The sequence below is a fragment of the Diaporthe amygdali genome (assembly GCF_026229845.1).
Source record: "Diaporthe amygdali strain CAA958 chromosome Unknown NODE_6_length_1560011_cov_65_102424, whole genome shotgun sequence".
NCBI classification, from domain to species: Eukaryota; Fungi; Ascomycota; class Sordariomycetes; order Diaporthales; family Diaporthaceae; genus Diaporthe; species Diaporthe amygdali.
Genome location: NW_026517026.1, coordinates 387750 through 402638, shown reverse-complemented (window position 1 = coordinate 402638; position 14889 = coordinate 387750). Strand labels below are relative to the sequence as shown.

The 14889-nt window shown below is 49.5% G+C and overlaps 5 protein-coding genes across 5 annotated transcripts; 3 read left to right on the top strand and 2 right to left on the bottom strand.

The window, feature by feature from the left end:
* Positions 1 to 39: 39 nt before the first annotated feature.
* Positions 40 to 1217, bottom strand: J7T55_000873 (uncharacterized protein; the record flags this gene model as incomplete). Its single annotated transcript, XM_053140133.1, has 3 exons — positions 40 to 384; positions 474 to 927; positions 1042 to 1217. The coding sequence occupies 3 exons, from the start codon at positions 1215 to 1217 to the stop codon at positions 40 to 42; spliced, it is 975 nt and encodes a 324-aa protein (XP_052996523.1).
* Positions 1218 to 1774: 557 nt separating this feature from the next.
* Positions 1775 to 3562, top strand: J7T55_000872 (uncharacterized protein; the record flags this gene model as incomplete). The annotated part of the gene is made up of 4 exons (XM_053140132.1): positions 1775 to 1969; positions 2042 to 2182; positions 2282 to 2435; positions 2508 to 3562. 4 exons carry the CDS (start codon positions 1775 to 1777, stop codon positions 3560 to 3562), a joined length of 1545 nt encoding a protein of 514 aa, XP_052996522.1.
* A 931-nt stretch (positions 3563 to 4493) lies between these two features.
* On the top strand, positions 4494 to 6852 carry J7T55_000871 (uncharacterized protein; the record flags this gene model as incomplete). The annotated part of the gene is made up of 4 exons (XM_053140131.1): positions 4494 to 4583; positions 4920 to 6260; positions 6333 to 6617; positions 6736 to 6852. 4 exons carry the CDS (start codon positions 4494 to 4496, stop codon positions 6850 to 6852), a joined length of 1833 nt encoding a protein of 610 aa, XP_052996521.1.
* A 1066-nt stretch (positions 6853 to 7918) lies between these two features.
* Positions 7919 to 12400, top strand: J7T55_000870 (Cytochrome b2; the record flags this gene model as incomplete). Its single annotated transcript, XM_053140130.1, has 16 exons — positions 7919 to 7940; positions 8009 to 8029; positions 8194 to 8300; positions 8361 to 8446; positions 8520 to 8782; positions 8851 to 9062; positions 9250 to 9495; positions 9570 to 9662; positions 9740 to 9980; positions 10076 to 10110; positions 10333 to 10412; positions 10655 to 11031; positions 11292 to 11376; positions 11552 to 11988; positions 12071 to 12151; positions 12273 to 12400. The coding sequence occupies 16 exons, from the start codon at positions 7919 to 7921 to the stop codon at positions 12398 to 12400; spliced, it is 2514 nt and encodes an 837-aa protein (XP_052996520.1).
* Positions 12401 to 13067: 667 nt separating this feature from the next.
* J7T55_000869 (uncharacterized protein) lies at positions 13068 to 14359 on the bottom strand (the record flags this gene model as incomplete). Its single annotated transcript, XM_053140129.1, has 5 exons — positions 13068 to 13294; positions 13356 to 13760; positions 13828 to 13934; positions 13986 to 14185; positions 14279 to 14359. The coding sequence occupies 5 exons, from the start codon at positions 14357 to 14359 to the stop codon at positions 13068 to 13070; spliced, it is 1020 nt and encodes a 339-aa protein (XP_052996519.1).
* Between the last annotated feature and the right edge of the window lie 530 nt (positions 14360 to 14889).

The following is a 14889-nucleotide window of genomic DNA, read 5'->3' as shown; positions in this document are numbered from 1 at the left end:
CCAAAAAGCTCCCGACACCCTCCCAAAACTGTAGGCTGCCTAGTTAGGCACTGCACTGCTAGATTCTTCCGGCAACTGCTCGTCCACACCCGTGAAACTGGGGTCTGCGGCAAGAACAGGGGAGCTCTCTTCCTCCGTCCCGAGCCACGGCTGCACGGTGCTCCACAATCCATTGTGCTTACGGACGGCGATGGTGACTAGGATAGCTACGATGGCGGCGTGCACCCATGCAGTGAGGATTGGGCCGGCAATCAAGATGGCCGTGTAGGTCTTAGACGGAGCATAGATCCTGACGCCCGCTAGGAGGAAAATAGACACGTAGACGAGGGAGTACAAGCGAGTGAACAAGTTAAGAATAGCGGCGTAGAGGAACAGCATTGAGGACTGCGATGGCGGTTGAGTTAGCAAGATCATACTACGCGCAAGGGATATCTTGCACCGGCTTCAGGCTGCAGCAGCCACGGGAAACTCACATTCCTCAAGACACTATTGCGCTTGACCTCGTTATAAACGTGCGCAGAGAAACCCACCAGAATCCCAGCCCAAATAAACAGGAGGATGCTGGAGGAAGCATACAACTTCTCGTACGCCTTCCATAGCTTTTCGTCGGGGCTGGAAGAGAGCGCCACTAAAGCGTTTATGATGCCAAAGCCAACAAATGCGACCACGGCAAGAATGGCGCATGACACAATGGCAGCGTACCGCACCACCCTCTGCAAGATCGTTCTCGATTCCGTGTGGCAAAATAGGAAGCCGTTGCCCACCTCCACCAGTGTCATAACAAGAAGTAGATCAACAACGCGCGAGAAGAGGCCTCCTAGCAGGTTCATGTGAAAGGAAACCCGGAAGAAGACATACCAATCCACGTCGGTGTGATCGAAATCTATGAACATGAGAGCTCCTGATATCGTATACATGAGGAGTGCACTACACACTGAAAGTCAGATAGAGCAAGCAACCGACCAACACTCGGAACCCACCGGACACGGCAGTCCCACAGCCTCAAAGACCCCGTATCGGATCCTAAAAGATCGAACTTACAAGATTGCCAGCGGCAACATGGCCTTCAGGTATGTGAAGGCTATCCGCGCCGGATCTTTACCGCGGGGTACGCGGTAAAAGCTGATGAATGTCATAAAGGCGATAGGCAGCATCGTGATGGCAAAGAATGCAAGATTGACGCCTCGTAAAACATCGTCGCTCGGTTGCCCTGACATTGTTCGAGCAGAGGGCTGCTCAGTTAAAAGAAGTACTGATGGTGCTGATGATGCAGCGACTAAATTCAGGGTCGGATGTGCCATAATTAGTAGACAGACTGAGAGTACTATTAGTAGGTTGATTGAGGGGGAAAAACAGCCACACGAGTTTCTCATTGTCAGATGACATTTTAGGCCGATGGCTTGCAGGGTTCGCCAAGAACTGTGTCTGAGGATGTGCGCCCCGCGCCGCTGCTTACTCTCGCGCTCCTGTGACATTTGAGTAGGTCTGAACTAGCTGCACAAGTAGAGCAATGAATTATATAGAGGTTCTGGTTCTGGTTTGAACTAACCCTAACCCTCAGACATTAACCCCAGGAATAAGCGGTATCAAATCGTGGCCCCGTGTATGGTCAATTCCCAGCCCGATCAACCAACACATTTTAGTCCCACTCTGCACTTGCGTTGGTGCGAGATCCAGATACCAACTCCGTTTTAAGTCTTAGGTCCGACTTTCCTTCGTTTCACGATCCCAAGCTCTCTTTGTCTACTAGCACCAAGGTCCCCCCCCTCCAGCAATGGCTTCGTCTGTGTATCTCGTCCTTGCTTCAACTGCATTTTGTGTAATTCATGCAATTTGGTGGTGGCGATCCTATCCAGCAGTGACAGCTTCGTCGCTCGGCATCCCGCTCGTTGAGTTCGGGGACGGGGAAGAGTCCAAAACGCGATACGCAAGTGACACGGGGAAGCTTCTAAGGGAAGGCTACGACAAGGTCAGTTTCTTCTCCATGGCCTTCCATCCCGCTCACACACGTCGTGTATTGGGTGCTGACATCGGCATACAGTATCTCAAGAATGGACAGCCGTTTTGTATGCGCAATCACGCAGACCCCAGTCGCCCGTTCGTCTTTCTCCCTGTGCGATACATGGAAGAAGTAAGGAATGCGCCACAGGACAAGTTGAGCCTTCCCCTGTACACAGAGAAGGTATGTCTATTCTTCCCTATCTGATCCGGCGGGGACGGCACAGTCTGTGTTGCAACGCACGCGCTCTTTCACCGCGAAGTTCTCACAGTCTTTTCTCAGGCTTCCATCCTCAACTATGTGAACGGCCCAGCTATCACGGAAGAGGTCCAACATGCAGCTCGTCTGAACTTGAATAGGGCACTGAATAATCTTGTCGGGCCTATACAGGAGCAGTGTTTTCTAGCTGCCGAGCACAAAATGCCAGAATGTCCAGGTGCGCCCCACGACCCCACTATGAATTACTATATCATTAGTCGTACTCTTCAGCTAACCTAGACCCACTCAGAATGGACACCCGTTCATATATATCCTATTATATTAAATCTCTTCGCCCACATGTCGGCCCGTGTCATGGTCGGCCCTGAGCTGTGCAAGGAGTGGCCGGCAATTTCCTTACAGTATCTGAACGCTGCACTGAAAGCGCCTGGAGTCGTACGGCAAAAGTATCATCCATGGCTGTTTTGGGCCGCCAAATACTTCAGCTCTGAAGTTAAGGACGTCATGAAAGTACGCCGACAAGCCGCTGAGTTTATCCGCCCAGAGCTGGAGGCGCGCCAGGCCGCCTTCAGAAGCGCAGTGTCAGAGAGAAAAATTGGGAGCTTCAAGAAGCACGATGACTTTATCCAGTGGCTGATGGATGAGCACCGGGCCAGGGGGAAGGAAGTAACCCCTGACGAGCTGGTCCAAAACATTTTTATCACAATGGTCGCCTCGATGCACGGTACGTCGTCAATCGGCTACTCAGTGCTTCTTGACCTGCTGGCGCACCCCGATGCCTTGGCGGACATCAAGGACGAGATAAACCGTGTCAAAAGGGAAGAATTGCAGGGCAAGCAGACATGGACGCGGCATTCATTGGGCGAGTTGCGACTCCTTGACAGCTTCATGAGGGAAACGCACCGTATGCATCCCTTCACGGAGGCGACCATGCAAAGGACTGTGGTCATACCCTACACCTTCAAGGATGGCCTGACCGTACCGGCTGGGATATCCGTCAACTTCACTTCGCTGCAGCACAGCATGGATCCAGATGCGCAGGGGGCGGATGCGAACAACTTCGACCCAAGTCGCTGGGTTAACAAGCGGCAACACTTCGACACCAGCAAGTTCCAATTTGCCTCGACCTCTGACGACTGGTTTAATTGGGGCGGTGGGCCCCACGCGTGCCCTGGGCGGTTCCTGGCGGACGTAACCATCAAGCTCATCTTGATCTACTTGCTCACAAATTATGACATCAAGTATCCAGATGGAGTTACGGCGCGCCCAGCGGATGGCCGGAGAAACCTTATGATCACACCCGATATGGCGACGCCGATCCTTTTTAAAAGGCTTCCGGCATGAACACAGAGAATAAGACCAAAAAAAGACACCTTAACTATTATGACGAGAGTATAAGCCCAAGTGCAACATTGAAGGCAATGAGACGACCTCGGGCAATGTGAACGCAGCTTGGCAAGATTTTACCTAGGCAGTGAGGTAGTGACCTGTTAATAAACAGCAGAGTCTTTTTGTGATCTATAACACTGTATAGTAAACGTGGTATTACGCTCATAGTGATCTCCCTGTGGACTTTTACAGCACTGTATAATATTCTCCTTCTTCGCCCTCCTTGTTATAGTTTTAAGCTGCTACCAGGCTTCGCGCCCTCAATGCGGTTGCACTATTATGGAGTGTATCACGTCAGGGTGTTTCAACTCCTAAGCTGCGTTCTAGTTGCGCAATAAGTGCGCCCTTGTTTTCAGTACAATAAGAACCCGATAGGCACTCAGGTGTACAAGTCAACGTATGGTTACAAATTAGGAGGTTTGAAAAGTGTTGTATTCAAGCTGCCTATCTAAGTGCATGTAAGAGTTGAGAGCATCTGGTATTCATCGAACGCACAGGTCCCTCGGGTTTAAACCCTGGAGTCACTGGGACAGCCACAAATCCATACCCATTTACGACGTCAGTTGCCACTACACTTGATGCAGCAACACTACGAGCCATTGCAGTGCTCGCACAGCCCCTCTGCAATCAGCACGAAACAGCTACAGGAGCTGCCAGCGGCTGGCTCAAGGGCGTCCATTTGTTCCATTTTGTTAGGCTTGATACAGGTGGTCGCAGGGGTTGCTATTTCTCTCTAGTCCGGCTAAATTGACTGTTCCTGTTAAACTCGAGGAAATCCGGTGGCCTCCTGCGTCATCGAGAGCCCCGCACCTCAGGCCATAATAATGCCAAATTCCACAAAACTCGGTTGATTGTGCCTTCGGCCATTCTTCCGTCTCCAAACATCATGGCATCACCTTCCGGACAGGATCAACCGCAACGAGACGAGACTCCAGGCCAAGAAATCCCGTCGTCAACGAAGCGGAAGCGAAACAGCGTGAGCTCAATTCTGCCATGTCCCCGAGTTGCTCCATACTAATTTTACCGGCAGCGTGCGTGCGATCGGTGTCATAGGACCGCGTGTAGAGTAAGACGACAAAAGCCCCGAATTGAGGTAGACTCAAGGGCTGATTGCCACAACTACAGTGCTCGCCCGGGATAGAGGGCGTGCCTTGTTCTCGCTGTAATGGGCAAGGCATCACATGCACCTATGATAGGCCTGCCAAACGAAGGGGGGTAAGCAACGCGAAATTTATTACACCTGCGCTCGTCCTTGTCTTAGACTCGTGAACCGACAAGCTATGGTTGCCGATCTAAGCTCACGATGTACTAGCCGCCGCCTCGGCAGCGTGGAGATTCCATTCGCAGTAATGCCAACGCCGACTCGACACAAACACAGACACATGACAGAGAGCAGATAACCCTAGCTGCTAGCTCCGCCAATGATCGTGAATCCGAGCGCCCTTTCGCGTCTCTGGGAGTGACAGAGTATACTGCAAATCCTAGTCCGCAGCGTATTCCGTCCTCAAGTGCGCCGTCGGATGGCCAGGGGCATAGTCAGGATGCCGAACGCGACGATAGCAGCGTAGTGGCAACGGTGGCGACGGAGTTCGAGGACGTAATTCCGCCCGATATAACGGAGAAGCTTGTCGAAGTGTTTTATCATACCGCGTATCCGTTACGGCCGTATTTCCACTGGCCCACCTATCGGGCTCAGATCCATTCAAGGCAGCACCGGTCGGACTGGGGTCTATGGACGTTCACCATGGCTGTGTGCACCATGGCTGCCGCGCGCCTCTGCGATGGTGTGCTCATACCCACAGGATTGCATCCCCTACGCCTTCAAGCAGCTACTCTATTCACAACATGTTATGATGCCGCCAATAAGGCTCTCCCCGCGGATATCATGACCGTTCCAGACCCATATCATGCCATGAAGGCCAAAGCTCTCTTAGCTTCGGCGTGCCTGCAAAATGGGGATTGGAGACGTGCAGTGGCTCATTTGGGAGACTACGCCTCGTTATCCGCGACGACGGGCTTTTGTCAAGAGAGCAATTGGCCGGCATACATAACGGAGATCCAGAGGCAGGAGAGGCGCAGAGTTTTCTGGGGGGCATATCAGCAGGAACAGTATCTGGCCAGCAGTTTCGGACTTGCCTCTCGACAAAGAGAGGTCAAGGCGATGGTCAAATATCCCGCTGAGGTATCTGACGATGACGACATAACTGAGACAGGTGTGCAGCTTTGGGCGGATCAAGTATCCTTTCTCACGGGTTGGAACTTCTGTTCTGATCTCTATCGCATCCTCGAGCGCCTGCAGGGAACTGAAAGGGCCAGGCAGCAAGCAATGCTGGGAGAACCTGGCTATAAAACTGAAGCATTCTTGTCGGAACTATACTCCTCCAAGAAATTGGCTGCAAAAAGCCTTCATTTTGTCTCTGAATCGTACGAGAATCTGCCTCTTGCCTTGAAAAAAGTAAAGGCAATGACAGGCGACGTACGAAAAGACAGGTACGGCTTCATAGCTTGCAATGTACTGTTGACGACGCAGACACTGAAGATGCTGTTGGTGGGCACGGAAGGACCAAGTGTACATATGCGCTGCGCCATCGCCAGTGAGCTCCTCGATGAGCTCAGCAGCATCCCCATGTCATTGTTTCATGCCTCCAGTACAGTTTCAGCAAGTTCCACCTGTCTCCACTCCTCCCATCATTCTACAGCCTTGAATAAAAACTAATCAACGCAGCTCCGCCACCTGGCTCAAATCGGGCACATTCTGGGAGGAGGCATACAGGATACGCTACCAATATGGACTTTTCTTCAGATTCGAAATATTCTTATCGTTCTAGCTGACTTCCTAGAAGAAGTTGAATCAACTCGCATGACCTCGCCTGGTCTGGCGGTGAAGCTGCGGGCCAAGATTGATCGTATCTCCGATTGTATTGAACGAGTTTCTCAGAATGCTGAAGAAACAAACCCTCGCTCAATGGCCCGCAGCTTGCTAGTCAATTGGCGAGAGGCCTCTTCAAATGTAAGTAGTATCCTGTCCAAGGGCCATCGATGATTTGAGCCACCTTGGTCTTCAGCTAACTCGCTCATCTGATAGCGCCAAGGTCTACCTGTTGATCCACAACTGCATAATTCCATAGGAGCTGGTATTCATACCCGATCTTTCGAGCATGACGTTCCACATGACGGGGGACAACGCGTTGAATCCGTCACCCCACATTCTTCGAATGCAGTGGATCAAGGACAGCCCGGTCTAGACCCAACATCTATTCTAAACTTTGTTCCCGGGCCTGGAAACGCCCAAGAACCGGATTTGTTTCATATACCAACTACTTGCGCAACTATACAAATGCCCACGCAATTGCAGGTGGAAAATTCCCTGTCTCATGTAGGAGGCGAAGAAGGACTCTTCTCAAGCGAACTCTTCGCGAATTGGCCATATCTGAATACTTAAACCAATATTCCAGGGGTCTGTTGTCGAGCCGTAAAACAATGGAGGTTTAATGATATCAAGAATACTATAATGCAGTTGCAGTGCTGAAACAAGAGGATCCCACGTTTCGTCACTGCCTGGGAACATCTCATTCTAATTTAGCCCCGAGTCTCTGATGAGTGGTATGGCCCTGATCATCAACAATAGATCCTGACTATTTAATGAGCATACTGTCACACAGATCGCTTTGTGTCCAACCCGCCAGGGAAGCACGGTAGCATGATCTGACATGCCGATTTGAAAGAATACGCCGCTTATTTGGTAACGGCTAGTTCATAGGGAACTAAGTTCGAGGTCAGTTGTAACCCTGGCTTATAAGCATGAACTCCACACAGACGGGTGTGGGTGCATCCATTTGCCCTCTGTATTCAAGTAGGTCCGGCTAATTAAAGCAATATTCCGAAGAGTTGAACCGAAGATAGACAATTTCCTACTTTGAGGAAAAGTGGATCCTATATACCTGGCGAGAATTCCTTATTTATTGCTGCCTGTATCTGAAACTAATACCATTCAAAGAAGCTAAATTCTTTCTAAACGAGGGACTACACATTGCGGTTCTTACGAACAGGTTTCGATGCCGCCCAAATCGAATCATCTTCTGCTAGAACGTGTTCCCCTTGCTTACTTGGACCTTACGGGATATGTTCCCCTAGCAAGCAATCTGGACTTATCGGATGCTTCCATCGATTCCTGTCCTTCCAGAATAGACATCGCTTTCAAGAGGCGCACTTGAAAACAAGAACAGGAAGTGTTTCGGCAGGATGGGGCTTTATTTGCCAGCAAAAGCAACGCGGGGGATTCTTTTACTTTACTCGGGCTCATCGAAGGCCATGTCAAGTCTCAAAACTTTGCGTACGATGCGATCGGGACGAAATACTTTACCAATCCCATATCCAATCAACAGGTGCTATGCGAACAAGTCGCCAACTTCGTTGAAACGTGTAAGGCAGCGATGGAGTCGAGTTGGCCTTCTGACAGTGGCTTTCGTTGCATCGGTGAGCTTGAGCAGGAGAGAAGTTAAGATCGCCTAGCTAAACGACCCCCTAGGCTCTAACTATTTCTAAATTGAGACCAACCATAACATTCTTTGACCTTCGAAGCACAGGCTTTGATAGTGTGGCAGGGAGCATGGACACTAATGAGCAAAAACTGATCCCCTTTGGTGAAGTCCAGAAGCATCAAACAGCGAATGACTGCTGGATTGTCATCAAGGTATGTTCAGTGCATTCTAGGTTTGGGAATAGGCCTATTCTTAGTAACGCAATTTGTCAGGGTGAAGTCTTTGATGTTACCAGCTTTATTCAGACCCATCCAGGAGGCGCGCAGGCTATCCTTGCACATGCTGGCTCAGATGCGACGTAAGGCTCCCGGATACAAATGGATACTATTCGACTCCAAGTGCTAATGGCCTCGCCTCCTTAATGGCTTCAGTGAATTGTTCACTATGATGCATGCCCGCAGTGCACTTGATTCGCTGCGAGCAAGCATGCTGCTTGGTCCAATTGACCCGGCGACTCTACCTGCCAATGGGCAGAAAGAAGCAACGGAAGATGAGCGTCGGCAATCTGCTGCCCGTGAGGAGATGCCATCGGCACAAAATTTCTTTCTACTGCAGGATTTCGAGCAATGGGGCGAGCGGGTGTTAAGTAATATGGCTTGGGCATATTACCGTAGCGCATCCGACGAGGAACGTTGTCAGTCTTTTCTTGCCAGACTCACCTTTGGGGGAAAGCCTGAATTTTTATTTACATGATCCGTGCAGCCTTTGACGAGAATCGTGATGCCTTCCGCCGCTATTTCTTTCGCCCTAGAATCCTTCGCGATACTAGCTCCGGAACAATTGAGACGACGATCGTGAACTTGCCGACATCGATGCCACTTTTCATTTCGCCTTGTGCCATGGCAAAACTTGGGCATCCTCTGGGAGAAATCAATCTCACAAGGTCCGCCGGAAAGTATGGCATCATTCAAATGGTTAGTGGCTCAACCTTCTCAGACGCATCTGCAAGCTTAGGCTGATGTAAACTCAAGATCTCTTCGAATGCCAGTTGCAGTCTGGAAGATATGTTTGAGGCACGAAGACCTGATCAGTCATTAATATTCCAGGTCAGTTCTGCCAGCACTGACGGAATCTGATGAGTTCCTGATAATGGAAATTCAGTTATACTTGAATAAGGAGCGAACAGCTTCGAGTGCACTCATCCGCAAAGTAGAGCAATTGGGCGCGCGGGCTATTGTGTTCACTGTGGATGTCTGTTGGCAGTCCAAAAGAACGCTAGACGTCCGGACTAAGGGAATACCTTCTCATTCCTCGGCCATTGCCACCTCCACATCTAAAGGTGTATCTGAAGCAATTGGTGAATACCAAGATCGCAACTTGACCTGGAAGGATATCGGCTTCATTCAAGTAAGATTTCATGAGTATTGATAGGGCTCTCTTTCTCCGCATTTTCTAGTACTGACCTCTTCCTCTTGATACAGAGCCACACTAAGTTGCCCATCATAGTCAAAGGAGTTCAGTCGCTGGAGGATGTTGAACTGTGTGTCGCTAACGGTGTCCAGGGAGTTGTCCTCGTGCGTTTAGAACTTCATTTTCCGACGTATCAATCAATATTGCTGTATTAGGGTGCTGACAGAACGATTTGTTTCAGTCTAATCACGGAGGCCGGCAAGCAGATTATGCGCCAGCCCCTATTGACATTCTCTACGAGATACGAACTTATCGTCCTGATCTGTTCTCAAAATTAGATATTATGATAGACGGAGGTGTCCGCTGTGGCGCTGATGTAGTCAAAGCATTGGCTCTAGGAGCTAAAGCTGTAGGAATCGGAAGGCCGTTTTTATACGCGAACGGCACACACGGAGAGGCTGGCTGTGACCGCGTAGCGGAGAGTGGGTCGGCCCTTCACTCTCAATGATTGCAATTTTCGACTAACTTCGTCTTCCAGTACTTTGCGAAGAGATAACAAATACAATGCGAAACATAGGCGTCACAAAGATCGAGGAGCTGAAACCCGAGATGGTTGGCCCAGCGGGACCTTGGGTCGGAATTCAGAGGCCAACTTATGCGCCGGTCGTACCTACCACACGAACCACCTCATGACTGGCACTTTGTTAGATCACGAAGATCAAGTTCAATGGAATAGTAAATTAAACAGTAATAACTTTGATATATCGGTATCAGATTACACTCTTGCAGGCTAAGCCGTTGAAACAAAGCTATGACGCATAACCGCAATCTCAGCCACGATTTGTCGCGCTTTGGTACAAGCACTTGAACGAGCTGAACCTCCCATCGAGGGCCATTCCGCCATTCAAGAGGATGTAGTTGTTCAAAATGACTCATAAGATTGGCCAAAAGGCTTTCCCCTGTCACTAGTCGCGGTGCGCACACCGCGAGGCGATGAACGTAGCTTGGCTCCCGTAGTTCAACATCGGCTAAATAGGTTTAACCGGTGCATGAATGTGGTTTCGCCGAGCATACTTCGATGTTATCAAAGGTTGTTTATTCGGCCCTTGTACCTCTTAGAACATATCTGATCTCAATATAATTACTGACGACACAGATCATTTCGATTTCTGGCATCAGTACAGCATTGCTCGTTTGCCGCCGAACCATCGACTCTATTCCTGACCATGAGTTATCACGAACAGCAGCCTTATGTGAAGGCATTGGACCTACCTCCAAACACATCTTGTCTGCTTGTCAAAAAGCGTGCTGTCCGTATTGAGCCAATTGCATGGCCGGTGCTTCAATCAGATGGGGTTCTTGTGAAGGTCATATCCAATGGAATCTGTGGGTCGGATATGCATGCTTATTTGGCGGGAGGTGTCGGAGGTCGACCAATCCTGGAACCCACAGTCATGGGTCACGAAGCAGCGGGCGAAGTTGTTGCTGTTGGTGAGAATGTCACTTCCCATAAGCCCGGCGATCGAGTTGCAGGTATGAGCTTCCTTAGGATTTCCATCGTACTCCGGCGTGATCGAGTCGAAATCTCGACCTTGGTGGACATAGCTAAAAACCCTGCCCGTCTTAGTCGAGCCTGGTCTGCCTTGTCGCCGTTGTCTGAATTGCAAGAATGGCCGAAGCAATATTTGTTTGAATATGCGGTATTGTGGCGCCCCAGGCACGCACGGGTCGCTTTCAAGGTCGGCGCCACTTTCACTTCGGATCCTGATTTTAGTCTTGCTGACTTTCTGTAGATTTTTCGCTCTTCCGGCCGATATGGCGCCTCATATACCTGCATCTGTTGATTGGGATGAAGCTGGTAGCATACAGCCACTTGCTGTATGTTGAAGCCGCTCCGTCAGGAGGTTTTTCCCCGCCGTTTAGCTAACTTTCGTCCCAGATTGGTGTTCAAATTGGAAAGCGAGCAGAATTGGGTGCACATCAATCCATAGCAATCTTGTGAGGGAAAAGTATACCAAGCTTCGATCGATATAAACCTCTAACAAAATGGTAGTGGCTGCGGTCCTATCGGTTTGATTACAGCAGCAGTCGCGCATGCGTATTCTGCTCGTAAAATTATAGCCTTTGACATCAGTCAAAGACGAGTTGACTTTGCAAAGAAATACATGTCGCCCCTCACGGGTAAAGCCATCTTTGATCACGTCTTTCACATCGATTCGTTGCCGAGCTTAACGAAAATGGTGCAGACCAATGGAAGCCACGGACAGGCTAACGGTGAACTTCCCGCTTCTGAAGACACAGTAGCGGTAGACACCAACCACGTTGAAACCGAAGGCGATGCCAAATGGAAAATTGCGAGCCAACGAATGATGAGCATTATTGAACAGTGCGGTTTGAGCGCCGAATGTGGCGTGGATAGGGTCATCGAAGCCAGTGGTGCGGAGGATGCCATGCTTCATGGGGTCGCTATCTGCAAGCAGGGCGGCATATGTGAGTGACGAACAGATATTTTTCGAGATGATCTAGCGACTCTTTCAAACGCCACTCCGCGACTGACTGCTCTCTCGCACAGATCTTCAAGTGGGCTTAGGCCATGTTCAGACTCATATCTTCCCCACAATCGCGGTTACAAATAAGGAGCTAGATGTCAGAGGTAGGTCTTAGGTTCGACCAGGGTGGCAGGAACATACTCGATGAGGTTTACTAACCCTGGAGGCGTATAGGTATAACGCGGTACACAGCGTCATGTTTTCCCTCCGCCATTGACATGCTAGCGCGAGGCGTGGTCGACCTCCGACCACTCATTACAGCGAAGTATCCGCTCTCGAGGGCTCAAGAGGCATTCGAAGCCGTCGCTAGTGGTATGGAGATGAAGGTCATTATCAAAAACCAGGAGATGTAAAGTACGGAGGATTGCTCAAAATTCGGAGAATATTTCAACTTAGTACGCCAGTAGGTTGTCTGGGGGAAATAGAAACATTTCTGATTGATATTCCAGCCAAGTACATTACCACATACTCGCTTGACGGGATATTGAATCATTCCTCGCCGGAACTTACCGGGCAAAGCGGAACGTGATTTCCAATTCTTCGCCGTGTCTCTTCCGGTCGTACCATGGTAAGGCCATACAAGGATCGCCTTACTAGCAAGACAATGTTCTCCGACCATACGGACTCCAAGGCAGATGTAGAATTTAGCTTGGTAGCTACGGTGAAGCACTCAACAATTAACAGTCTTCGCAACTCACACATAGGCCTTTTGTCAAGATATTAAAGGTAAGGTATCGTACGCAAGGATCGGAATGAAGAGTCTGGTCGAGGCTTAAGAGAAATCTTCGACCGGTCACACTTCACGATTAAAAAATCAACAAGTTGCTATAAAGATTGACTGAGCTTGCCTAATGTAGACTTCTTTTCCTCTTGTCTTCGTGTTCCAGTTTCGTAATGAGCGGCTAAGTGTTGTATAGAACCACCTCTTTCTCGGCTAGCAAGCTTTCTTCTGGTGATATTGCCTATATAATGATCCAACTTGGCCATCGCAATGAATAAATCTCATGACTCCTCTGAGGCCTAATAGGGCTCAAGACCAGCGAGCTGCTTCCCACGCGTGTAAAGCACTGGCTGTTGCAATCCCCGCTGCTTGTACTGTTTGAAAGATTTGTGGTCCTCTGGAGGGTCTCGAGGAAGCCGACGAAGGATGGCTGGATCGTGGGGTGTGTTTTCTTTGTTCTCCCAGGCAGCCTTTCTCTGTGCTTTAGCCTCCTCAGAGACGAGTGCAGCTGGTTTGTAGCATACATCTGTGTATCGGGATCAGTAACTCTGCCTGTACATAGTGAGTGATGAGGATAAATGGCTTACAAGCTGCAAACCGATCGTTGATCGATGAAGGTGTAGCGCCATAGTGTACGCATCGGGAGTCCCAGAGGAGAAGATCTCCTGGCTGAGCACAAACTTTAACCCATTTGCAGCCCTTCGACTCCAGCCAAGCGCACATCTCCTCGTCCAGGAATTGTTGTTCCCAAGTATTCCAACCCTTCTCACCCTTTTTATGGTCGAAGTTCTCCCACAGCTCCTTGTAAAGCGTATTTGAGCCGTCAAAAACCATCAGTCCACCATCTTCGGGACCATTTGGGAGTAGATTGAGAATGCCTTGCACGCATTGAAGATTGCTACGTAGTGGTGACTGGTCTACATGAGCCCACGGAGCGAAGGCCGGGTCGCTCTTAGGACGACCTTTCTCAGGAATTGACAAGTTCAGGCCGTCTGAAGAAAGCATTTTGTCAACATCATAAACTCGATAGGTGTCTTCGCAAGTAGAAGTTTGACTTACCATAAGAGACAAGGAGCTCCTTGGTGCCCCAGATTTGCTCAAACTTCTCGACGAGGCCCGGTTCAGATTTCAGATCCCACACGAATTGTTCATGAGCAATACCATATCTGCCAGTGGAAAGTGAGCGATTGTTTATTGACTACGAGGAGACAGCTTACCTTGCATAGATACCTGCACGGTGTGTATAGGGTAAGTGACTAGCCCGCCGTGTCGAGTTGTCCTGACGATCATAGCCCAGTTTCCAACTTTCCAGCCATTCATAAGCCTTGTCAGCATACTGGAGAGCAATTCCTCGAGAAATGGCCTCTGGAACAACCGTCCAACCCCTGGTTCGGAGCTCGTGCATCCAGGGAGGGACCTGCGAGTCACAAATCAATCATTCATTCGCCTACGTTATCCGCTTTGAGAGCAATTGCCGACAAAATGAAGGGTTGTTCGAGGACAAACTTACGTCCTGAATCGAGCCGTCGTCCAGCGTCAAGGTTGGTGGTGACTCAATGGTCATGGTTTGGGAGATGCTCTGTGTCGACATTGTGTTGCTTTTGTAATCCAGCACAACAAATCAAGTATTCTGCGTGAGTTCTCTAGTTGTATTCACGATTCACATTCAAATTAATTCAAGGTTGACCAGTAACGTGACGGTCTCGCTGTATATTTAATATTCTCCGCACTGATAAGACTGCTTGGTAGGTCAGGTGCGAGGATACTCATTGCTGTACGAAGAATTGTGTCATATTCCCGGCTGAAATACCGGCTGAAGTCTGGGAAGGGTGGCGGGATGTTTAACAGATTGTAATAAATCGGTTCAATCAGCCGCTCCACTGCGGAGTTACCAGCAGGGTATTGTGCTGATTCCAACGGATCTAGTCTAGACTTACATGTCTCCGCAAACATCATGCTATCTGATCTTCTGAGGACAAGTACGACAATGAGAAGATGGATCCGATGCTGAGCGATTGAAAAATTATCCATCCTTGCCAGAAGTCAATAAGAGCAAAGATTTGGTTATATTGTCACCTGTAACTCCGCTAAACCCGCCTTGCTGTGCTTTTTCGACTAATG